The sequence below is a fragment of the Rhodnius prolixus genome, unplaced genomic scaffold (assembly GCF_049639745.1).
Source record: "Rhodnius prolixus isolate KJV_2025 unplaced genomic scaffold, Rpr scaffold_23, whole genome shotgun sequence".
Classification (NCBI taxonomy): Eukaryota; Metazoa; Arthropoda; class Insecta; order Hemiptera; family Reduviidae; genus Rhodnius; species Rhodnius prolixus.
Window position 1 is genome coordinate 540,325 of NW_027411627.1, and position 25,358 is coordinate 565,682.

General features: G+C 36.5%; 3 protein-coding genes and 1 long non-coding RNA gene across 8 annotated transcripts in view; 1 reads left to right on the top strand and 3 right to left on the bottom strand.

The window, feature by feature from the left end:
• The window catches only part of LOC141459859 (very long chain fatty acid elongase 7-like), a 91,336-nt gene extending 83,275 nt beyond the window's left edge, over positions 1 to 8,061 (bottom strand). The window contains exons 1-5 of one of the 4 annotated variants that reach the window (XM_074139399.1): positions 7,909 to 8,061; positions 5,715 to 5,923; positions 2,470 to 2,568; positions 2,233 to 2,289; positions 1,770 to 1,875 (exon numbers count right to left, since the gene is read on the bottom strand). In XM_074139399.1, coding sequence (XP_073995500.1) covers positions 1,770 to 1,875; positions 2,233 to 2,289; positions 2,470 to 2,568; positions 5,715 to 5,923; positions 7,909 to 7,966 — 529 coding nt within the window. In that variant the 5' untranslated portion in view covers positions 7,967 to 8,061. Of the gene's footprint in view, positions 1 to 1,769; positions 1,876 to 2,232; positions 2,290 to 2,469; positions 2,569 to 5,714; positions 5,924 to 6,100; positions 6,317 to 6,394; positions 6,610 to 7,908 lie in introns of those variants that run through there. The other 3 variants (XM_074139401.1, XM_074139400.1, XM_074139402.1) reach the window with 3 other exon arrangements.
• LOC141459874 (uncharacterized) lies at positions 6,716 to 19,005 on the top strand. Its single transcript, XR_012461652.1, has 4 exons — positions 6,716 to 6,850; positions 13,311 to 13,719; positions 17,782 to 17,819; positions 18,865 to 19,005. It is a non-coding gene; the product is annotated as an uncharacterized lncRNA (long non-coding RNA).
• Positions 10,954 to 16,980, bottom strand: LOC141459863 (very long chain fatty acid elongase 7-like). The gene is made up of 7 exons (XM_074139409.1): positions 16,788 to 16,980; positions 15,664 to 15,872; positions 13,849 to 13,950; positions 13,583 to 13,639; positions 13,400 to 13,505; positions 12,437 to 12,573; positions 10,954 to 12,195 (listed from the first exon to the last, which is right to left on the bottom strand). Exons 1-7 carry the CDS (start codon positions 16,846 to 16,848, stop codon positions 12,037 to 12,039), a joined length of 831 nt encoding a protein of 276 aa, XP_073995510.1. The 5' UTR covers positions 16,849 to 16,980; the 3' UTR covers positions 10,954 to 12,036.
• On the bottom strand, positions 18,792 to 25,239 carry LOC141459861 (very long chain fatty acid elongase 7-like). 2 transcript variants are annotated; one of them, XM_074139403.1, is made up of 7 exons: positions 25,080 to 25,239; positions 23,711 to 23,919; positions 19,929 to 20,030; positions 19,615 to 19,671; positions 19,412 to 19,520; positions 19,207 to 19,343; positions 18,792 to 19,006 (listed from the first exon to the last, which is right to left on the bottom strand). In XM_074139403.1, exons 1-7 carry the CDS (start codon positions 25,141 to 25,143, stop codon positions 18,842 to 18,844), a joined length of 843 nt encoding a protein of 280 aa, XP_073995504.1. In that variant the 5' UTR covers positions 25,144 to 25,239; the 3' UTR covers positions 18,792 to 18,841. The 2 variants fall into 2 exon arrangements, with proteins under 2 accessions (XP_073995504.1, XP_073995505.1); XM_074139404.1 differs by lacking the exons at positions 23,711 to 23,919; positions 25,080 to 25,239 and adding an exon at positions 20,413 to 21,028.
• Between the last annotated feature and the right edge of the window lie 119 nt (positions 25,240 to 25,358).

A 25,358-nucleotide genomic window follows, 5' to 3' on the forward strand; every position in this document is an offset into this window, starting at 1 on the left:
GTAAAATATAAAGAAAATCTATTGAGTAGTTTACCAGATATTTAGAGTTAAAGATTTCACTGTTTTTAAACGAATCCAAAATTTAGCTCTAAATATCTCGTTTCCTACTCGATAGATTTTAACGAAATTTCATACAATCATAGACAATAGTAGTCTCCGTATACAGGTAAAATATAAAGAAAATCTATCGATTAGTTTACCAGATATTTAGAGTTAAAGATTTCACTGTTTTTAAACGAATCCAAAATTTAGCTAAAAATATCTCGTTTCCTACTCGATAGATTTTAACGAAATTTCATACAATCATAGACAATAGTAGTCTCCGCATACAGGTAAAATATAAAGAAAATCTATCGAGTAGTTTACCAGATATTTAGAGTTAAAGATTTCACTGTATTTAAACGAATCCAAAATTTAGCTCTAAATATCTCGTTTCCTACTCGATAGATTTTAACGAAATTTCATACAATTATAGACAATAGTAGTCTCCGTATACAGGTAAAATATAAAGAAAATCTATCGAGTAGTTTACCAGATATTTAGAGTTAAAGATTTCACTGTTTTTAAACGAATCCAAAATTTAGATCGAAATATCTCGTTTCCTAGTCGACAGATTTTAACGAAATTTCATACAATTATAGACAATAGTAGTCTCCGTATACAGCTAAAATATAAAGAAAATCTATTGAGTAGTTTACGAGATATTTGAAGTGAATAATTTCACTGTTTTTAAACGAATCCAAAATTTAGCTCTAAATATCTCGTTTCCTACTGGATAAATTTTAACGAAATTTCATACAATTATAGACAATAGCAGTCTCCGTATACAGGTAAAATATAAAGAAAATCTATTGAGTAGTTTACGAGATATTTGAAGTTAAAAATTTCACTGTTTTAAACGAAACCAAAATTTAGATCTAAATATCTCGTTTCCTAGTCGACAGATTTTAACGAAATTTCATACAATTATAGACAATAGTAGTCTCCGTATACAGGTAAAATATAAAGAAAATCTATCTAGTAGTTTACCAGATATTTAGATTTAAATATTTCACTGTTTTAAACGAATCTAAAATTTAGCACTAAATATCTCGTTTCCTACTTGATAGATTTTAACGAAATTTCATACAATCATAGACAATAGTAGTTTCCGTATACAGGTAAAATATAAAGAAAATCTACTAGTTTTCGAGATTTTAGACAATATTAATCTCGACATATAACTCCAAACTCACTCTCTGAATCATTCGTGAAAACCCAATGAGTTTCCGGGAAATTTTTGTTGTTTTTTGTATTATGAGTGAATAGTTTACAACGCTTCTTGATTCTAATAATAATTAGGAATGGTGGTCGCCTAATTGGATGTTTATTCTTTACTATAAACATTTCGCTGAAATCATGTACAACGCGAACTGGAGATTACTTACCAGTCAGCCCTCTTAGCTACGGAACCAAATTTTCCATTTTCTTTGATAAATTAAATGTAGTTGATTTCTACATAAGGTGCTTAAAGGTTTCACAAAATTAAATATTAAATTGAGTTAAATTTAATATTTAATTTCATTATTTCGTTAGGTTATGACCTAACGTTGGCAGGAATACTACTGTGGTATTTCTGGAATTAATTCTCACGCTTACCACCTAGCTACGTAGATTATAACTGATGTTTAGAAAAAAGCGTTAGTTAAATATAAAAAAAAGAAAAAGTTTTCTCTCAGTTGTTGTGTTCAATAGTCTACGCTGGAAAGCAAAGCAAAAAGCCAAAGTACCTCTGAGCTTGAATAAGGTGATCCACATGAAGGGAACCATGACACAATGGTGGTACACATGCAGGAATGTAACTTGTGAAGTTTTCTTCCTCAGCGAGAATAGAATCTAGAAGTGTTAATTATTTACATTATATTCAAATTCATTTCTACAATTTTGTAGATAACAAAACTGAATGCGAAATTTCTTGACGGCAGCTGCTGGTGTCAGATTGTTTAGTTACGCTGTCCAGATAAACACAATGTGTAAAATACCCTACCCACTCTTTTTTGGACTTAAATGTCCTTAAAATAAGTAAGAGCGAGTAATCGCGAAAAATTAATTTACTATTTAAAATGTTTTAAAATCCGATTACATGTTAGTTTATTGTCAACCAAATGGTTGTCAATTAAAACCATTCACTTCAGGCGTCCAGAAATTTCGCTCGACCTCTAGACGATGACATACACCCACACCCACACTCACCGTGTCTGTGAAGTCGTAGATTTTATTCACGTAGTAGTAGTACTCGAATTCGGCCATCTGTCAACACGCACAGTTTATTGCTTTAAAATATTCCATGGCTGAAGATAAAATATACAAATAATCTTCTATTCAAAATTATTTTTTTGCCTGTTTTAAGGAATAAAAGATAATTTATACAAAAAAGGTGGCCGCCATTGCAAGTAGTACAAAGCGATCACACATTGGCAACAAGCTTACCTTTATATTAATTGCAGGATCGAAGTTGTTGGCTGCAGACACAGGATGACATGTGTTCTCCCAGATTGTTAAAGATTTCCAGTTCAACATCTTCACGTACTGGAATTTCGAAACAAAGTTGACTTGAATACACAGATTTATCTCAAACAATGATTTGATTTATAACTTTTCTTGGTTGATTTTAAATTGTACACCTAAATATTGATTCACTTCAATACAGTTGGCCTTATAAGTCAAGCTTGACGTGTTAAGGATCATCCAAAACTGACTTGTTATTGTTATAATTATTCCTGAGCACAATCTCGAGAGGTCATTCAAAACAGAAAGTAACGTCTCCCCACGCTATTTGCCCACAATAGAGGAAAAACTAAACAGAGTGAACAACCTTAAAGTCAACATGAGACTAACCAGGACTTTCAGGCAATTCTATCCTCTAATTGAACTCAACAGATTGAAACCTAGACTCATGTTTGCATCTAAAAATCAGACCACTGACGCCAGTAAAACTGCACTGAATAAGCTAGGGAAAGGATTAGCTATGAGGTTAGCATACTGGACTCCCACGCGGAGGTCCCGGGTTCGAATCCAGCAGCGGACCCTTAGATTTTCTCTTCCTAGGAGCTTCTTACAGCTCACTGTCCGGTGATGGACAGTGTTGTCTGTAACGTGAGAACACTGTCCGGAGGCCGGCAGTGCATGGGAAATAGCTCCGAGCGGTAATAACCTCAGCTGTTGATGTGCCAAAAAAAAAAAAAAAAAAAAAAGCTTCAAGTTTGTGTCGCCTTAGAAGCGCCGTGGTTCATGCAAAATGTATCCACTATATCAGATTTATTGGACAGGAAAACACTCCTAGTTCTAGAGAGAATCTACGAACTACGAGGCTGGGCGAAGCCGGGGAGAAAACAAGAAGACCGACGGACGACGACTGAAAGCAGTCTATCCCAAACGAGACCAATGGCTAAAAATTGACTATTTCGCATTTGGACAAAAAAAAATAGACAATCATTGGAACCATTTTCGATAAAAAAAAGTCAACATTGAAAAGAAAATGGTAGTAAACAATCGTAATTTTGGTTAAAAGATCATTTGGCACGAATTCGACACGAGTCGGAAACTGTTCGTTGAAATGCACTTTAGAGGGGAATCTAAAGCCTCGCTCCTCTCATCCCTCACCCACCACTTAAATTAATTATATTGAAAAATGATATTTAATTAATGTAATTATTAATAATCAAAAGAGGTACGTATGCAAGATAGAAAAAAATAATAATGTGGATGAACAATTTCAAACAGAACAATGGTGCACAATAAAAAAACTGAGAAAAAAAATAATTCAATGCATTTCATGACGCAGAAAATAGTTACCAATGATAGAATCCTTGAAGGGCAGTAATAAACGGTGAGAAACACTCTGATAACATTGATATAATTTTCAAGGTTTTAACATCTTTGCAGTTTAAACTTGTTGTATCAGTCTATTATATGGAAGCCTACCCCCTCCACGAGAACTGCCCAAAAACTTTATTTTCTAAGAAAAATTGTACAATGTAACAGCCAAAGATCTGTGAGTTTGTAATGTAACAGCCAAAGATCTGTGAGTTTGTAATGTAACAGCCAAAGATATGTGTGTTTGTAATGTAATAGCCAAAGATCTGTGAGTTTGTAATGTAACAGCCAAAGATCTGTGAGTTTGTAATGTAACAGCCAAAGATCTGTGAGTTTGTAATGTAACAGCCAAAGATCTGTGAGTTTGTAATGTAACAGCCAAAGATCTGTGAGTTTGTAATGTAACAGCCAAAGATATGTGTGTTTGTAATGTAATAGCCAAAGATCTGTGAGTTTGTAATGTAACAGCCAAAGATCTGTGAGTTTGTAATGTAACAGCCAAAGATCTGTGTGTTTGTAATGTAACAGCCAAAGATCTGTGAGTTTGTAATGTAACAGCTAAAGATATGTGTGTTTGTAATGTAATAGCCAAAGATCTGTGAGTTTGTAATGTAACAGCCAAAGATCTGTGAGTTTGTAATGTAACAGCCAAAGATCTGTGTGAGTTTGTAATGTAACAGCCAAAGATCTGTGAGTTTGTAATGTAACAGCCAAAGATCTGTGTGAGTTTGTAATGTAACAGCCAAAGATCTCTGAGTTTGTAATGTAACAGCCAAAGATCTGTGAGTTTGTAATGTAACAGCCAAAGATATGTGTGTTTGTAATGTAATAGCCAAAGATCTGTGAGTTTGTAATGTAACAGCCAAAGATCTGTGAGTTTGTAATGTAACAGCCAAAGATCTTTGTGAGTTTGTAATGTAACAGCCAAAGATCTGTGAGTTTGTAATGTAACAGCCAAAGATCTGTGTGAGTTTGTAATGTAACAGCCAAAGATCTCTGAGTTTGTAATGTAACAGCCAAAGATCTGTGTGTTTGTAATGTAACAGCCAAAGATCTGAGTTTGTTTGTAATGTAAATTCCAAGTTAAGAGAAAATCGACGGTAATTGTAAGAAAATCTACACAAAAATAAAATCCGATAGACTGATTTTGTCCAAAACCTTCTCTTCGCATCCCTAGCCAAAATATCGAATCTGAACTTTTGTGGATTTTATGTTCTTACTTAAAGTCAACATAATTCTTTGTGTTTTTTTTTGTAGCATCTTTTACATTAAAATAAATTTCTGTAATAGCTCCAGAACAGATATATCGAAACTCCCTCTTTTAACCAACCACTTATTGTGCTTCTGCTAAGGTTCGTGGTCAATTTAGAGGTTTAATTCTTCCTTTATGGCCAACATTTATTCTTTAGTAAATAAGGTTCAGCTCCGCAAGCTGGAATTTCCTCTTTTATCCAAAACTCTGCTGAAACTCTTCCCCAATTCAAGATTGTCATCCTAACTCATTCTGTCAAGAAATAGCACCTTCCATACTTCCATTCCATACTCATAAAAGAATTAGGTATGTCTTTTTTTAACATTCTGTACTAGCTGCAGGTTTTTTTCTCTTTCTCCTTGCGTATAATCTCCTTATTTTATCGTAAACTTTCCCAAACTGTAGTAAAAGAAGGTTATAATGTTTCGACATTGGAACATCTTTATTTTTATGTCATTTATGTAAATATTTGTAAAGCATTCTATAAAATTAAGAACATGTTCTCATCGCATACAATAGGCAATAATGGATTGCTGGAATAATGAATAAGGAATCATGTATTATTCAAAAGGGGTATAATGACGTAAATGCGTTTGATGATCCTTACCAGATAGCACAAGTAGGCATTGTAGATGATCTGTGAGAGGTTGTAGAGAGCGATGAAGGTAGACGGAGCGTAAGGTTTCCTTGAAGTCATAAATCGGGGCAGAAATCTTAGGACCAGCCATAGGTATCCTGCAGTAACTAGGATGGCGAAAAATGGCGACCCAATGAAGTGTTTACTCTCTAAGTAATCATCCACTTGCCGATCAATGGCTGCAAGGAATACAAAAAAAAAAATTGATTTGCGAACATCGTACCATATTGTTACTTTAATGTAGTAAATTCCCGATAACAGGAGTTTACATTTGAATGTTCAAAATAAACAAATAATAGCTGAAATAAATATCACTCGCTTTTTTTATCAAGGCTATAGGAACAGAACAAACTAACAAATATGTCCACAAGTCTACTTTAGTGTCCGGGAACGGTCCTAATGTAAGCAATTAGTGTATCAAGTTAAAATAAATAGAGCCGTTTTCGATAAATCTCGAAAAAATCAATTCAATAAAAACCATTTGATTTTGTTTAATAGCTTTTTATCCAGTCCCAAAATGGGCGCATAAATATCATCCAAATATTGTATTCAAACACTGTGTTTCACTTTCATAGTTATGGAATATACATTATTCAAGATAGAAACAATTTCATTCTTATTCGAGGACTTACAGAAAATAAAATAATTACCTTTGTTTATTTAGCAGTAAAGTTACCTTGAAAGAAGTTGCCAATAACAGAAGGTTTCTATAAGTTTAAAAATGTAAACAAACTTTTTAAGTGAGCTCTTGGTATTGTTGTGTTTGTGTTATACCTATCTCACTGCAATGTTGATATCTGTGCTTGACTAAATAATTTCTATTATTCAAGTTAAGTTGGTATTACTCTCTATATCATCTATTGTCACCTGATGAACCATCCAATCACCGGCATCCATCTTTCTGTACGTAATTGTGGTTCTTTAATAAATGGATTATACTTAATTATTGGCAATTTCAATCTCTTTTAACTAATTACTCATAAGTTACACTTGTGAAACAGTCACAATATACCTAATGTTTGTGATATATTATTAAATGAGTGTAAATAAAATTTAGTGCCCTGCAACATGCTAGAGGTTACAATACTGTTTGCATCATTAATCAGGTAAAATTCATTAAACCTTAATTTTTAATTATTAACTTGCAGCTGAAGTGAATTATTATATAACTTATAAGCAAATTCAATAATGATACAGTGCATCTGAATTGTTAAAATGTTCAGCGGGATTAGTAGGTATTATTAATTGTAAAAATTATTTAAATCGAAACTTTGAGATAAGGGTTAGTTTAGTGTAAAGGCCGCTAGAAGAGCTTCTTTGTCTTTAAGGTTTACTTGTAAGCATTGAATTTAATTTTTATTTTTTTTGTTTTTCCAACTTCTAGTATGAGAATGTATTGCGACCATATACGAATTTTCAAAATTGAATATCCAGCGGCAACACTGTATTTTAAGGCCCCCCCCAAATCAAATTTAAATCTGGTATAACAGTTACTATCTACAGTACTCATGTTTCTAACTCTACATTCACTGCTAACTCTGAAAATAGTAAATTACCCCAAAATTACACTTTAGGTCGAAGCGTACCCATCTACCAGTTCCAGAAATGCTTGGGTTATTAAGCTGTTGTACACGAACCCCGGGAGTCCATACACCAATTTCAAGGGGGCCGTAGTGGAATTTCCTGAAATAATGGCCTTACAAACTTGCATATATCAATGTAGAAGTTGTTCGAAGGTGATAACCTGCTAATCGATATCCCTTAATCAAATAAATATTGCAGATTTTTTGTACCCCAAGATAAAGTAATACGTGTTCCTTCTTTTGATAGAAAAATTCAAAATAAATAAATTGATTAAATAATGGTGGCTCTTCCAGTTGGTAGAATTTTTTGAAAAGTTCATAGGGTGGGTCCGCATCTGATCGAGATATTGAATTTGAACTTTTTACTATCCGATTCATATAATCGAAACACCACAATCACACAATTCGTTCACAAGGGGAGGCTACAAAACTTGTACCCAAAAAATCAAAAATCTGCACGATAGCAGACAATGTAATCTTAATGTAACAGTAAATTGTAATATTTTCAAAATTTGGGTGCAATTTAGATGCTAGAAACCATCTTCTAAATGTGCTTGTGCTTGCAAATAAATTATACTGACCAAAAGTGGAAAGATTTGCAAATTGTTTATTCTGTGCAGAAACAGAATGGATCTCCATCGCCAGTGGTTACTCTATAACTGAATTATAAGTGTATTACTATATTACATCTGTACACAGTCTCTCCCTCTAACATCCACGCAATTAACTTTTTTTTGATTGCGTTCAAAATATGTTGAACTATCGCACATAAATTAACAATTTATTATTGTTTGTATTATATTTATGAATGGTTGGATAAGTACAAAGTTACATTGATTGTTTTGGCACAAGTTTAGGACGAATGGCGTAACCTTCACAAGTGTCCTTGCAGTAAGGTTATGTTATAACAAGTTTGTTTAATAAAAATATGAACACTCCTAACACTTTTCTCGACTATTCTCGAGTTGATGACTCGTAGAAAACATTTTTGCATATCTCAAAATGCCCAAAACGAATCATCCCAAGTGTTCAAATAAAAACTATTAATCTTATATGAAGAAATTAGTTAACATTGTGGGGGAAACATTTTCGGAAAAATCTCAAAAATGTGGAAAATCCATTCCGGAATGTGGTACTTCCGGTTTTGGAGTTTTCCACTAACTCGCAATTTTAGAAATATATAATATGTAGGATATTTTACAGGAAAGCTTACCTGGGTAAATTGTTCAAGTTAAAGTTGTAGATAAAGATGAGTACTTTGAGTGTACATAGTGTAAAGGAAATGATCAGTCGTTATTGGAGAAGTTGTCAAAAAAGTCCGTTTCCGGTTGAAGGGTTTAATTTGATATTTTGCGGTCAGGCCCCCTGACTCTTGTGGAGAGCGAGGTCATACAGGTCACCCACTTATAATTCACATTTAGCTCGTCAAGGTTAGCAAATTTTGATTTATACACCCCTACTCATAAATATATAGAACATAACCTATGTTTTTTTAAAAAAATATGTACTTCAGTTGACACAAAGCCTTGTATTTGTAATGTTCTATCTATCGCTTTCGCTAAGTACTGTCACCAGCAATGTACGAGCGAGATAGGGCAAACCGAGGCAAGTATTCTTCTCACTTCAGTAATTCACTAGCTGATGGATAAAGTATCACTTTATTATACCACTTTAATAAATCGATTTTTTTTCTCTTTATCGATGTTTAGGTTATTTTCAAAATGTCGTCAAACATAGTCTAGTGAAGTGTACATGTAGATTGAAAACCTTTTTCTTTGAACGTTTTTCACGGAAATGAGCACTTTTGGCAGGCTGCTCTCTGGTTTCATTTTAGCGTATTGTACGGTGATATTACCTCACGTAATATTAAATTAGTAACCAAAGTTCTAGATTTGAAGAGAAGCGCTAAAAATTAGTGAACCGTAAGTATTATTTACTGGAGTGCATGTTGCCTTATTTGGAAACGTTTCAACTCCTAACTTTGTACAAATATTAAATACATCTAGAACTATTAAAGGTATTTTTATTAAATGTGATTTTAGTTAAGCTGCGATCTAATATCTAGCAAAACACCTGGGCAATATTATTTGGACGGAGTGCCTATTCGCAATTTAGAATGCCGATCCACCGGATGTGGTTTAGACTACACGGTTTTCTCGTACAATATGCAATTATTTAGACAGGTCTGTTCAAGCTGAATGCAATTAAAGCCATTTCTTTATGGAGTGGGAATGTTGTTAGAAAAGGTTTTAGGTAGTTGGGAATAATTTGAATCAGGTTCTGGGGTGCTCTGACGTCAAGCTTCCGTTTTATCAGACCTGTACTAAAGTAAAGATTCATAGTTTCCGAAAAGACAATTGGGTAGCCTGAACTCCATGACCTTGATGATCACTCTCCTCCCTATTTTAAGGATTTAAGACTTGATGGTTTTTAAGGGGGAGGTCCCCACTAACATCAGTATCGCGTAGTATCCTTGATGCTCTTCTTCCATTCCTTCTGCGAGTGGAGTGTCCTTCTTTGTCACACCTCCAACATTTCGCCTTCCTCGCCGGACATTCCGCCCACTTATCCTTCCTTCCACAACTTACACATTTCTTTGTGCTACCCTGATTTCGCTCACGTATTTCCGTATCTTTCCGTTTGTCCACCAATCATGCTGTTTAGATTTAAACTTCGTCGATCTTCCAACCCGATACATTTTTTCTTGTTTTAATTCTTCAGTTTCTCTTTCTACAGCCCAACTGGTAATTTCATTGGCTCTCCTGAAGAGTCCAGTCCATCTGGTCACTGCAAGCGAGCTTCTTTCTGGCTCCCCCCTCCCTAGAAATCTGTCTCGTAACCCTTCCACTAATCTACAATCTACACCAAGCGATTTCAATCTGCTTAAAAAATGCAATGAGTGGCTTTTTCGCACTACTGACTGCCTGTTCGTACTCAATTCTGGTAGTAAAAGCAGTTATTTCAGGCTTACACCTGCTACATCTGAATAGTTACAACTATCCAGTCGTCCAGGTACGAACAAAGTTTTTACTGCTCCCCTGGGCTCCCACTTAGGCTAGTAATAGTTTTTTGTTTTTCTAATTTCATTGTTAGCCATACAAGAACTTCCAAGGACCCCTTCATCTCGAATACTCTTCCAAAATAGTCTAAATATCGTTCTAGACTCACCTTTGTCAAGAGTCTAAAGAAAACCCCTCCATTTCCTTCCGAAAATCTCCCATCCGGACCAGTTCCTCCTGCACTCTCTCAGATCTTTGCTCCTCCTTGGTTTCGGCATTTTGATTTTCCTCGTCGCCATTATAGTAATTAGGAAATGAACCTTACTAAAACTTTTATCCCTATTTATTGTACATTTTTATGTAATAATTATTTCTAGAACATATGTATGGTCTTTTTTGTCCATTGTCTACTCAAATGGGATAAATAAAATATGTAATTAAATTCGGCTAAAATATATTTATAAATTTCTCTCCCTGAACTGCATGCGGGGATGCTGAAATTCAGGATATGCCACTGCAAGAAAGCTGAAAATTCTATGAAATGTCAGGCTGGTGATGGTTCCGCGCACGGCCTCCATCTTGCACACTATTCTGCCATCGGAATTCTCCACCGGAAGTGGAATCAATCGAGAGTGTTCTCCAAAAAGGCTGTGAGAATTCCATTATTAGTTCGACCATACAATGAATACAACTCTACCGTTCTCAGTGTAATTGCGCCTAAGTTATTAATTTTAATAACGTTTTAATTTAATTCAATTAATAATAAACACAAAAATTATAGTCAATAATATTGAATTGTATTCAAAATTAATTTATTTATAATTATATATTTTCAATGGTTTTAATTCATTTACATTTCCATAATTACCTAAATTACTAAAAGGTTAATTACTGAATCACAATAAAAGCGCTGCTTTTTCTGCTTTTTAAATCCTGAAGAATAAAGTTCAGCAAGGGATGTGCATGAGGGTCGCATGCGGCTTTCTGGGCAGCTAACAGCTATTTCTGCTAAGTTAGTAAATTGATCGATCACTTATTGTTCACTTGCGGGCTATCGATCAACTATTGTCCGCAAAGAGCGGGCGGCATGTTATCAAAGGAATTGAAAAGGGACGACTGAATAGAGATTAACTCTATTCAGTAAAGCCTTAATCTTCTAGGTTGGTTTTGAATAATTTTGAAGCTATAAGTCAACAAAGCCTCTCGAGGTTTCTGGGAATGTGAACATTTAAAATTGTGATTCCGGATGATCGCCGGGACATTTGAAGAACGTTTATTCTTTGAAGGAGTTAAAGCACGCACTACGACTAGTGATGGGCAATGGGAATCATTTTGATTTCTAGTAGTTGTTGAGAAAGTTGCTGTTGGTTGCCAAATAAGAATTGGTTCTGGCTCGCCTAAATCTTCTGTTCCTAAAGATGGGTCCCCTCCAAACGCTCTGCTTCGCCGCGAACATTTCATAGCGGAGCAGCAAGCTATGATCGCTCTTCAAACTCTGACGTTTTTTTTTTTTTCAGCACATAAAAGTTGGTTCGAGTAAGTCCGGTTTGTAGGTTGTTTCCGTCCTGCGCTTCTTCAGTGTCCTCGTATGACCAGTTCTTCTCTGCAACATTCACTTCCGCCATTCTGCTCTGTTCTGGTTTTGTTCTAACAGTGGCGCTTTAAGGCACAGCGTTTGATGTGGACCCACCTTAAGAGTAACAATGCGGTCTAAGCTGTTTTCTTGATGTAAGCTTTCTTATAGAAGTCACAGAATAGAAATAAAACTGTGGCAACGGTAAAGCCCCACATCACTGCATAATGTGAAGCCTGTTTGCAACCTTCCATCTGCAGTCGACCCAGCAAGGTTAGCGCAAGTAGGAACTGTAACTGTAAACAAAACAAAATAAACTGAGTGAATAAGTTTCTGATACGATCTACTGAAGTAGAAGAAAGTAATGCAATCGTCCCAAACTTCAGAAATCGAGTTTGGCCAGAAATACTCAACACCTTGTACAGCACGCACATAATCAGGGAAGCGCAAAAAGGGCTTCTCCAAGTCCCGCCTTGGTCACTTAGACACGTTGTTTTTCCTTAATCTACAAAATCAAATATCTACAGATATGCTTACTATTTGAAGTTTAGTGACGTGACGTTTCCACCAGAGGTACTTGCGCACGCTTGGTCCCAGATTTGACAGGAAGTAATATGTATACATTATCACATGCACCAGTGAATTCAATGCAATCAACGTCGTGCTCAACTCCACTGAAAAGCAGAAAAAAATTTGATTTTTTAGTGCTTGGCGTCTTGGAGGCGGAGCTAAGTGAAGTCACGCGCCCATACTTGAAGACTTTATAAGTAGAAGGAACTAGCATTACGTCAGAGGTTAACAGGCTACAGCAGATCTCTGCTTGCAACCTCCGGCCGCGATCTTAGTTTGGCACTTTTGGCAAACAGATTATTAATATTAGGTATTCATTCTAATTTATTATTTAAGAGAAACTGATTATCTTCATTCAATAAATCCAAAAACATCGTGCTAAGTCTGTTCGGGAAATCCTCATTTTCAATCACGCTGTTTCCTTTTTCGAAATTTTTGTAACTCACTTGATGCCCGGTAATCGGCCCGCACACACCACTAAATTGACTCTTTAGGGGGAATTCAGATCCTTTCCTCTCCGTCAATAGGATCCTAAAATATATTCTGCAGCGTGCATGCACTGTCCCGATTTAGTGGTTTAATAATGGTAAACATGTAGGCGCCTTGGTAGCCGAGCGGTTAAGAGGCGAGATCTGCAAAGCTAATATGCATTGTGGTACTGGGTTCGATTCCCGGTCTTGGCCTTGGATTTTATTTAATGGTTAAATGAGAAATGGTAAAGTACGTTTGCTAGTGCCTCCATCCACGACACCTTATTTGGTAGTTGGACGTTAAGCCCCGCCTGAAAAAATAGGCGATTACTTTATTTTACTTTTTTTTCTAATGGTAAACATGTTTGAAGGTGACTAAACTCCCGACAGCATTACGATCAGATCGAAAGCATCAAGTTTTGTCTTCAAGGAACTGCGAACAGTATGGATTAGGAAATACCTCTGAGATAGTAGACGGTGATAAAACTACTCAACACCATCACCACGTGGTGGTACACGTGCAGAAATGTGACCTGGGAGTGTTTCTTCTTTAGACAGAAGATTATCTGCAATAGAGAAGAAGAGGATGTACTGAACATGATCGCAGAGGCTGGAGCAACATCTACAGAATTCGTCTACTCACCGTGTCTATCAGGTCCAAGGTCTTGTTGATACAGTACATATGAACCAGTTGAATAATCTGAAAACAACAATACGTCCGCATCATCATCACTTTACTGCTGGTCTTCTCCTCTCAACATTCTCTAACTGCATTTTCTGGTAATTACGTATTTCTAAATGTTATCATTTAAATCCACTAGTCCACTTCCATGTGTGGCTAGTCCCCTCTACCAAATGAGATCATCTCCACTTCCATAAAGCAGCACAAAGGCAAACAAAATGACATACCTTCAAGTACACCCAGTCATCGTTGGCACCATTGGTGGAAGTTACGAATGCGCAGATGTTATCCCACACTTTGAGAGGTTGGTAGTTCATCAGCTCAGTGTACTGCAAAGAGTAATTAGGCTGTTTAATAGTTTGGAACAATACGTGTTCAAATAGGTCGATTTGATCTTTCAAGGACCGGATCTGGTTACATAATTTACCGACTTCCTGTCAGTGTATTTCCCAGTAAATTACTCTTATTGCTACTAATGTCTAGCCTCTAATCGATACAGTAAAGTTACACACAAAGCGAAAAGTTAATTTAGGTCCCTACAATTGTAGAAATGCTTATTTTGGCATTGCTTAGGCCTCATGCTTTCTGGGTGATGGTTCCGAATATGGAGACCGGCATGGTGTTTGACCCTTTACTCAACCCTGTCAGTTAGTTCTGGCCTCGTGAAGAGGATGATTGAAAATAATGGGACAGCTGATCGTGTGAATCGACTCCCTACCCTCCAATCCGAATGATCAGACGGGAAATCCTGATGATAGAATGATCATGTGGATTAAGGGCCATAGCGGGTTTCGACTTGACGATACTATTGATTGATTGATTAAAGAGGCAGCGACTGTAAGTTGGACTTCATCCACGTGAAATGCATCTTGAAGAGAACTACCTGAACTAAGTAGCAACCGCAGTACGAAGCATCTAGTTCTATCCGTTATATTTTACAGACTGATCGTAATCGATAGAGTACTGTGGGTTTCTGAGCTTGTATTGGAGCCGAGTCACCAATGGAGACCGAAACCATTGGTTCTGTTCATCGAGTACTTCTTTAGGGTTAGTCTGGGTGAAGTTTCGTCCGGCTAATGGCGAAGAAAACCAAAATCGGTAAAACATATATTATATTTCCAGTGAATGAAGATAGAAAATCTCCAAACTCCTTACGAAAGATCGGAAAAAAGTTAATAATTCTCCGGAGGTCGGCGCTGATAAAGCTCCGGGCACCAATGGCCGACCTCAGATGGTGAAGCCTTAAATTAAAAATTAAAAAAAAGAAATAAGGAAAATATCTGAATAAATTTCTTTTGTTAATAATATACAATATTAATAATTAATGAATTAATAATGTAACAATTGATGCTAGTTGATGTGAAATAATTGATTATAGATGTCCTTGGAGGCAGACAATACCAAGCCAGACGCTTGGGAATATTAGGGAAATCTATGATATCGAGGAGAGGTTAGGGTCTTGAAATGGCTGGGTGCGCTCGAAACCTCTCGGTGTGTACCCTCTCTAGTCTTTTACCAAATCATCTTGACTTTAAACAGTAAACTCCTGAAACATAAATGGAACCCAGAATTGCCAAGCAATACTTGCCCTAAAGAGTCAGTGAGAAACTGACTACAGAGTTCCTCACTATTTACCCAGAACTGCCACAAAAAGAACCATCAACGAAACATTAAATTAATAGGAAATCAAAGTAAGCATTTTTGTTAGAAAAAGTGAAAAATTCTGGGACTTCTGGCTGAGGAATTTCCTTTAAACGCAGAATCCTGGCAATTCTCCTTAAACTGTGTGAACAGCAGCGGACTGTGCTTAATACTCAACTCGCTCGACTCTACCACACTTCTTGCTTAACCTTCCTTTGGAAATCTGTCGTCTATTACGCATGAACGTTGCGATTAGGCGTCTCTCTGCTCTATCGACTGGGATTTACCAAATGAAGTGAGTGCATCTGCAACCCACTTACAAATAGCCAAAATTTTGCTATAAAAAAAAATGAACGTCCAGAACTATCGTGGATATTGTAAGAAGTGAAACAGCCCCTTACCATGTAGCAGAGTCCTATATTCATCATGATCTGGCCGACATTGTAAAGATGCAGGAAAGTCTGCAGTTTATAGGGCTGTCGGTGGGCCATATACCAAGGCAGGATCACCAACACCAGACTCAGATATATTGCCACGATGACAGGTACCATCGGAGGACTGTAGATGGACGGCAAGCTCTTCAAGTAGGTATCAACACTCACCGCGCCATCTGCGAAGTAAACCAAATATTAGAAGTGTAATGGTGCTTTTCCAAAACCTGATTTGTTGGGTTGTGGGTTCTGGAAGTATTGTCTTTCTCAAGTTTCGCCATGGATGTGTGCCCTCATCAGTGTCCTCAATGCCTTGTAGAGTTATTCTCTGTTTTAATGACAATCAGGTGACTTTATTTGGCCTTATTGCCTGGCCCACTGTCATATCGATCGAATGTTGATCATGTAGTTAGTTCCCACTCAACGTGACTCAAAACGAAAAAAACAGAAATGGTCCAATCACCCAAAAATACCCCTCTAGACCTCTTTCACTGAACCCATGTTTCTCCTTTTGGTGATTTTCCCAAAAAAAATGGCTGCAATTATTTTACTTAAACTTGGGATTCTGGCGACCCATAGTTCGTCATTAAGCTTCTTTTTAGGGCACTTCCTGCGAGTTCTCCAAAGTGCCATCAAGCTGAGTAACCAGCAATACGGTTTGGACAAGTTCAACATTTGAAACAATCAAGGATGTTGCAAAAATTCTGAGTTTGCAGGAAAATTATTCTCCTCCAACCAGTGGCGGATCCTGGGGGGGACGACTTCCGTTAGGGCTAAGTCTCCCCAAACGTAGAATGGTTTATTGTTATCAAGATCTCTCTAGTAGGAGAGTAATTTTGTAATGAAAGCTGAATGCTGCACAATACTATAATTGCAAGCTATCCAATAACAAGGCTACATTGGTGCTTAATTGCAAGTCAGACTCAGCCCGGTATCTCTAAGTGCATCAATTAGAATTTCCTTACTTGCTCACATTCTTGGGCAAAGTTAAGGCCACTCTTGAAGGGGGTGCTGCAGAATTTGTAAAAAATTATTGATTTGTCAAAATCACTATTTCCTACGGAAACTGTACCTTGAGAGAACAACTTACTGACCAAAATTTGACAGCAGTGGCGTTGAATGGTTAGACCCTAAGTTAGCATTCGATGTATCCATTCTTGTGAGTAGCAAAGGACTTCTGTGGATCGCCGATCAGGCTACTGGATACTGGCCAGCGTGGGGTTGTAGTACATCGATAAATAGTTCCACAGTTTATTTTTAGCGACAAGGAAGGGGCTCTCAACAAAAACATTACGCGAGAAAATCCGCAACCCTGCTCCGTCCAGCGGAAGTGTAGGAGTGGGGGAAACTGAGTGCTTGCCCCCACTACTTGACATCCTGGCATTCTTGACCAATAAATTGTACTTCTTCCGGAAGCGTGATTGTACTTCTCTTAACGCAGTTTACGCACTTTAATTTTCGCTAGAATTTGTAGTTACAAAATTAGTTGGCTTCAAAATACGTAGTACAGTTCACTCCAAAGATATCATTTTGGGGTTGGGGGCTCGCTGGTAACTGCTGACATTCAGTGAAATTAAATTTTATTGCGTCCAACTTATTTTTTTTTCAAACTTTGTAATTTAGTTACAACCTATATTCCTCCTTAATATCTAATAGGCGATTAGTCCATCGATTTTGCTCAAATCGATCTTCCTACGGAAACACAACTACCCCCCTTCCCTAGAAATGCCCTTGCCGGGAATTTTTTTCCCCATTAATGTTATACAACTACTGATGCGCAAAACGTACTCCATCAGTGAGAAACTTCGCAATGTTGTCCTGAAGAAGTTAAATAACGCAACTCCTTGAATCCGTGCTGGTACCCGGATATTATGTTATAGGGAAAAGGAGGGCACATTTGAACAGGAGCGGCACCTTTGAACAATTTTAATTTCTCGCCAAATATTTAAACACATTTATGATTGGTAATTTTCTCCATATGTAGTGGTAGAACTGTTGTGTATAATTCCCTTCGTTTTCATTGTTTGTAAAGTCCAGAATTGAGGAATGTTTTATTTCGTAATGTGGAAGTAAAATTTTTTGTTACAGCTTTGGAAGTGTATTGTGAAGATTGTAGTGGATAAGGTGTAAGTATTGTTAGTCACCATATTAACATTTGGAATTCGTATTTTTAAAAACCTAGTATTTACAAAAAGTCTATTTGCATGCAAAAAAAGGTGTTGGATATTATATTTTCTTTTATGGAAGGAGAGGGGCACACATTTCAACATCACCAGTTAAAATGTGCCGCCCTACCGACCACTGCAAGTTTGTGACTTTTTTTTGGGGTTTAATCGCAGTGAAGTGGGAAAGTGGTCCGAACCTACTACTTTAAGAAGCGCAACAAACCCGAATATTTTTTGTTCAAACTTCTCTAAACACATCACCACTTCGGGTACAACATCCCGGAACTGAGTCATTCTTGATTTTTGGAATTAGTAAGAGAAAGTAATGTAGTAGTGAGAGAAATAACTGATAGAAGGTAGATTCAGTGTAAAGTAATATCATTTCTTTCTATTTTATATTGTGTTCAAAGGTGACCCGACTAGTGGGGCAGATATTAACATTTGACATAAAAATTTTTAAATTAAAAAAATATAGATATGTATGTAAAGTACCAACTGTTTATTGATTTAGATCAGTTAAGAAGACTTGAAAGTTGTAGAAAACAAAATAAAAAGGTTCAATAATACAGATTCTGTGCGCACTCTGTAACAGAAAATGTAAATTCTGTTCAAATGTGTCCCCCTCTCCCCTATTATTATAATTTGTTATTAATTATGTTACCACTTATTTAATGTGGTGGCAACATTGATAACTTGTTTTGAATACAATTGAATAGTTACTTCACGCATGCCCTGAGAAATTAATTATACTCTATATTTCCATTCTTTCAACACTGTTCTAATAATTGTGCGCTCTAATTAAAAGACCAGCCTGATGAGTATGACTCCCAATGAGCAGGTGTTGGAAGTGTCGCCTTCTTCAGCTACCTTGCTTTACACCCTCACAACAATAACAAAAAAAATGTTGACGATATTAATTAAAAAACACAGAAATCTCTAAAAAATTAAAATTACTTTATTAAATTCATTCAAACATTATAAAATCATGATGTTTTTATTTTGTAAGTTTTATAATAGAAGTGACAGAATAGCAGGAAAATGGATCCAATGGTAAAAGTCCAAAGGGGTATGAAGATATTATTCGTGGTATATTGGCAGCCCTGCCATTGTAGTTTGGCCAGCAGGGTGATTATGACGAGGAACTGCAACTAGAACAGAAAGAGAAGAATGAATGAACTCTCGTATCTTCCAGTTACCACTCCTGCTCCAAGTGGTAGCATTGTAAATTAAATTGAGATTGCACCTCTGTCAGAGCAACTGATGAGTGCAAACATCCCCTAGTGGCCATTCCATCAATGGGTGGTTCAATTTATAAAATCTCAATAAATTATCGTAACTGTTTACGTACAATTTGGAGTTTGGTAAGATGACTTTTCCACCAAAGATATCTACGCATGCGTGGTCCCATATTGGCGAGCAGATAATAAGTGTACATAGCTACATGGACAAATGAATTCAGTCCAGCCATTATGGTATTGAGATCCACTGAAACAGAAATCAAAAACAATTAGGTGGCTAATTTGGTTTAATCTTATCTAACCCGCCAGAAGTACCTGTATAGTGGTTGAAGAGGGAAAAAGACGTAGCCAGCTTCATGACCACGTGGTGGTACACGTGCAAAAATGTGACGTGGGACTGTTTCTTCTTCAGACAGAATATCACCTGCAACAGACAAGGACAAGGGCTAACTGTTGCAGTTTGATCGCAATAGAGAGGATATACTCCAGTAAGATCGGGTTGGGTAGTTCTGCCTCACCGTGTCCAGTAGGTCCATGGTCTTGTTGACGCTGAACAGTAAAGCGAAGTTAATCATCTGAAAGCATCACCGATCAATAACAGTTCTAAGACATATAAAGACAAACAAGTGATCTACCTGTCTTCAAATACATTTACAAAATGGCGTGTAACCGTAACTGTCTGCCCTTTTGCAATTATGGATCGACATTCATGTGTTTAAAGTTTAGTTAATGGGGGCCGTGGCCTGCCCTAGTGCTCCCTTAGGCAGTTTTATTGGAGCCGCCCCCACATAGCTGGTGCTTAAAGACTATGAAAACGATTGGAAGATGTTACCTTGTTGGTGAGATTGAGGTCATGATCTCCATTAGCGGTTTTGACCGCTTCGCAGGTGTTCTGCCAAACATTCAGCGGTTTGAAATTCATAATATCGACGTACTGAAACATGGTGTTGTATGTTATTGAAGAGATACAATATATCTGTTACAAAGGAGTTCAAGTTCATGCTTATAAACTTGTAAGATAAAGTAAGATAAACTTGTAAAGTAAAGTGTATAAAGTAATTTGCAAAGTCCTTCTTGAGGATTGTTATATTTGTTTATAAGGAGTCCGATTCTAAAACTTTCGTAGACTGGGCAGCTGATAAACAGAAGATGAATTATTGTTTCCGGCTCGTTCTTATTAAACATTAAACAATGATCTTTGGGTTTAACCTTTAACTTGGCTGCCCTCAATAACCTGATGGTGAAGGTTGCAATAAGTTCTATATTATTTCAATATTTTTTGTTTTCTTTCAATTCTATTGAAATTGATTTTATACCTTTATCAGATCCTCGTGCATCCGTTATCATTGTACTGGCATTTTTCTATCTACAATTTGTTTGACTATGTTGCTAGTTTAATTTAAAAATAATTGAAAAATTAAATACGGGGAAAATAGAAGCACTGATTGAGGCGCAATCAAGTGGGTAATTTCGGAACTATCTGTATTGTAGTTCACCATATCGGGGGCGCGCTTTAGCATGTTCTATGTGGTTTCATTATTTGGTCGAATATAAGCCTAAAAGATTAAACAGTAATATATTTTTTTTGTCCCCCATTGTAAAAAATGCTTTAATATCAGTGGCTGAATAATTAGGAAGGAATTTAATATTTTCACTTTAATAGAATAAATAACCTAAACATTTATTCGCGTGGTGCGAGAACAGTTAAATGCACAAATGTTGATCTTCAGCGCTTCGTGTGGTGAAGCTAGCAATCAAAGACAGAATGTTTTATGCAGTTTGAGTAATTATTATATTAGTTATCACATATATACATGAATATGGAGCACATTTACAACCTTCATTGTATTTAACTTAAAATATGCAGGGTGATCCATTTAAAACGCACCAGTCGCTAATAACTCTTTAGGAAAGCGGAATTTCGAAAAAACCCACGAAGTAAACTATATGTATTTTTTGGTCTAGTTTTCAAATTTTCCACCCCCGATGCTGTATCTTTATTTTTGACGGAGTTATGGTCAAAAACCCGATTGGGGTTTCATAAGGACCACTGGTTTTAACATTGATTATAAAAACTACATAAGAAACTGTGAAAAATGACGTTAATCCCGTTTCGATATCCCTAATATTAGTTGAGACATTTAAGAACAAAGTTACAATTTTATCTATTCGTGAACGGTTTTCAATATTAATTTTCCACCAGAAATACACGTTTTGGGAGGTCCTCTGACTGCAAATAATGTTATTGGTGACGCAAAGTGAAAAAATAATAATAATTGAAGATTTTAAAACATGTAGTGTAATGTAATGGTTATGGGTGAGTCAGAATAAATTTGTTTTATCATCAAATGAAAGCAACCATAACATCATGATAATGTATCCCGTATGCAAGACTTCTTCTCATATGATTACGGTGCCAGGGAGGGGCGGATGTTGGTCTAGTAATCAAGAGTGTGGCTTTGTAAGTGGGAGGTCCCTGGTTCGAATCTCGCGTATGGTTACACTTTATTAAAAAAAGTATTATGATTCTTTAAGTAATAAGAATGACTGCATACGCGGGATTCGAACTGGTGATCTCTCACTTACAAAGCCACGCTCTTGACCACTAGACCAACACCGTGGCAAGATATTCTTACCGTAATCATAGGTCAAGAAATCTGGCTTACAGGATACATTAAAATGATGTGATGATTGCTTTTATTTGATGATAAAACCAATTTATCCTGATTCACCCATAACCATTACATTTACACTACATGTTTTAAAATCTTCAATTATTATTATTTTTTCACTTTGCGTCACCAGTAACATTTTTTGCAGTCAGAGGACCGCCCTAAACGTGTATTTCTAGTGGAAAATTAATATTGAAAACCGTTCTCGAATAAGATAAAATTGTAACTTTGATCTTAAATGTCTCAACTAATATTAGGGATATCGAAACGGGATTAACGTCATTTTTCACAGTTTCTTATGTAGTTTTTATAATCAATGTTAAAACCAGTGGTCCTTATGAAACCCCAATCGGGTTTTTGACCATAACTCCGTCAAAAATAAAGATACAGCATCGGTGGTGGAAAATTTGAAAACTAAACCCAAAAAAACATATAGTTTAGTTCGTGGGTTTTTTCGAGATTCCGCTTTCCTAAAGAGTTATTAGCGACTGGTGCGTTTTAAATGGATCACCCTGCATACTATATTACACAAATGATCGAGAAACATGGCATTCCTCTTTGCGCTTAACAGGTAGAAGCAGGTTACACAAAGGATGGATAAATTCTTTAGCTCATTGCAAACTGTGTGGACCAATTAATTGATGGCTTTGCTCTTCACAGCCTCCTCTTTTATCATATCATTAAAAAAAAATCTATTCACTTAATTTTTATATCAAAATTTACATTTTCTATATTTTAGGCCAAGTATCTTGGAAAGAAGTGCGCTCTCTTTGGAATTTCGCTTTTAAAGAGATTGCAGACCATGTGGACGCCATTATTGCAGCATTATTACTGATTTTCTGCAGAAGCAGATGTAAGGTAGTTGGATAGCACAGTTTGATTTGGCTGCCAGCTCCTCTTACATCTGCAATCCGCAACTGATCCCCGTTAGGATGGATTTTCTTCTAATTCAGCATGGCAGCAATGCTCTTGGCATTACAGTAAAGTTACACTAATTATTTCAGGCGGCCTGATCGGGTCCAAGTGCCAATCAGCTGTTCTTCAAATAATTATAAATTCTCCATATTATTAAATTAATTAAAATCCAAGGTCATGAACGAAAAGCAGTACAACAACTAAAAAACTAAAGCTCAGTTCTCTAATTGTCGAATATCAATGAAAGTAATTAGTATGATAAACATTTAAATATATTCTATTATTTCAACTTATGGTGAGAACATTCAGATTTCGAATTGTTCTCAACATCCAACTAATTCTTTAGACAAAGCGCAGAAAATCCAAGTGGAAATAAATAGTGAAAATGAACAAAGTTATTTAGCGAGAACCTTGTAAAATAATTAATATTGGTAAAACTTTCCCGCTGAATCCATCGTCGAATCATCTGATTTATGCTGAATTTTCCTCAGAGTTCTTTGCTTAAGAGAGCCGCCATGGTAGGGAGGCCGTTTTTGGAAAAAGCCAAAAGTAAACATGATGCCGGCCGGCGGGCTTTATTCTAATTGGGAATTTCGGTTACATATTTAATCTTTATTAATACCAAAGGCTTACACTTCACTGAAGTGGCTCCTTAGAGGGATGCTCAACCATCCACCACGAGCGGAAGTGCCTAATTTTGAATCTCAAAAAAAAAAAATTGGAAAAATGATTTCAGCAAAGTGACATTTCCTTTGGTTGAGGGGGGCATCTTAACCTAATATCGATTTGAAATTTTACCAATTCTTTAATTCTGCTACATCACATGCAGACAAATTAGTAAAAGATCCACTTTCTTTGAAGGATCACCGTATCTTAGAATTGTATTTCCGGTTAAAATCGATATATCGAAACTTTGACCCGATCGCGATATCTTCCTTTAATCTAGTCAAGCACAACAAACTGCAGAAAACTATAAAAAAAAAAAAAAGATTGAGTGAAATATGTTCGATTATCAAAGATCTCTTACCATGTAGCAGAGCACCAGATTCACCGCTATCTGGCCGACATTATAAAGATGGAGGAAAGTTTGAAGTTTATAGGGCCGTCGGTGGGCCATGTAACGAGGCAGGATCACCAACACCAGACTCAGATACAGAAGAATCGTCACCACTTCCCTGCTCGGCCATAGCATTACCGGTGCAAACTCCAGGTAGTTGCCTACCGCGGTTTCGAAATCTACAAAGTTTTTAGAGTGATACACTAACTATTTCTATTGGATTGTCTATTTGAAAGATGTATTTACTAGCAGGAAATTGAAATCCAGCAGGTTGAACAGAATGTCCGTTGTGAATTTTAGTAAGCAACCAATCGAAGTTTGAATCTGATTGGTTGTGCCAGCAGCACCGCTAAAAACTGCTATCGAACACTTCATGATTTATTTATATTTATAAAAAAAACCGGCTGTAAATTGAATACTTCCGATGAAATCTTATAAAGCGATGAAAATCTGCTTCCGCCTTCTCTTGTGAGCAATAACGAGGGAAATATCAGCTGTTCAATGGGAAAACCGCGTACACCCTTTTGGCGATTCACTTCAGTTGCCAAATTTTAGAATCGCTTTCAATTTTATCCACATAACGAGTGCGTGTGTGTGTGTGTGTGTGTGTAGCTTAAACTTTGGGTACCATCACTGGAACCATCCGTAACTTAGCGGTTAGAATGTCTTAACTGGAAGGCGCACTTCACAGCGAGAGCTTGGCTACTTTGTAAGGTTACTTTTTTGGGCCGGTCCTGGCCTGGGACAACAAACAAAAATTCAATTAAAATACTGAAAAAATTTTTGCACAAAATAACTCGAACTAGCACATCGATCTTGCCAGTATTGTTAGGCTTTGTTCCATTTCAAAAATCTTTGCGTGAGCGATTTCCCCGGGGGAAAAAAGCCTGATAAGTTGAAGGAAATGTTGGGTCTCATTCTCTGTGACGTCAGACAATTTGAGAAGATCTTCACTATATAACTACCAAGGGCGCTACTGCAGCGATAGCATTGGCTCCCTGGAGTTAGCATTGTTTGAACAGTGCATCGCACCTCCTCCCTTAATGACGTAGATCTTGACGCAGAAAAAAGAGATGCACCAAACGATTTCACAGTTGATCGCGTCACTAATATGTAGGTTTTTTTGAAACTTCAAAATACCCGGAAATTGCGCAATTACTTAATCTCTGCAACTCTCTCTCACAATAAAGCGAACCTCTAAGCGGATGTTTAACGTGAACACAAGGGACAGAGATTTAGGCGCGAACTCCATACTTCCTGTTACTTAGCACTAACGGAAGTGAAACATATCACCTTCTGTTCAACCCAACCATTTTCAAAAGATTAATAGACTGTTTACCAAACTTGGATTCAGGATGAGATGTAGTACAGTTACTTCTGATGTCTGTGCTCAGCGTAGCCATTGTTCTAAACTGTAACAGCTCGAATCTTGCACCGTATTAAATAAATGTAATCAACCTTGAATGTATAAATTGGATGTTCATTCCCCGCCTTAGTTTAAAACAATGGCGACTAAAAAAAACATTAAATTTAAAAAAATAAACAGTCGAAAACTAAAACCACCGTAGAACTACTTCCGTTTGTTTTTTCCCATTATTTCCATCTGCATTATAAAGAC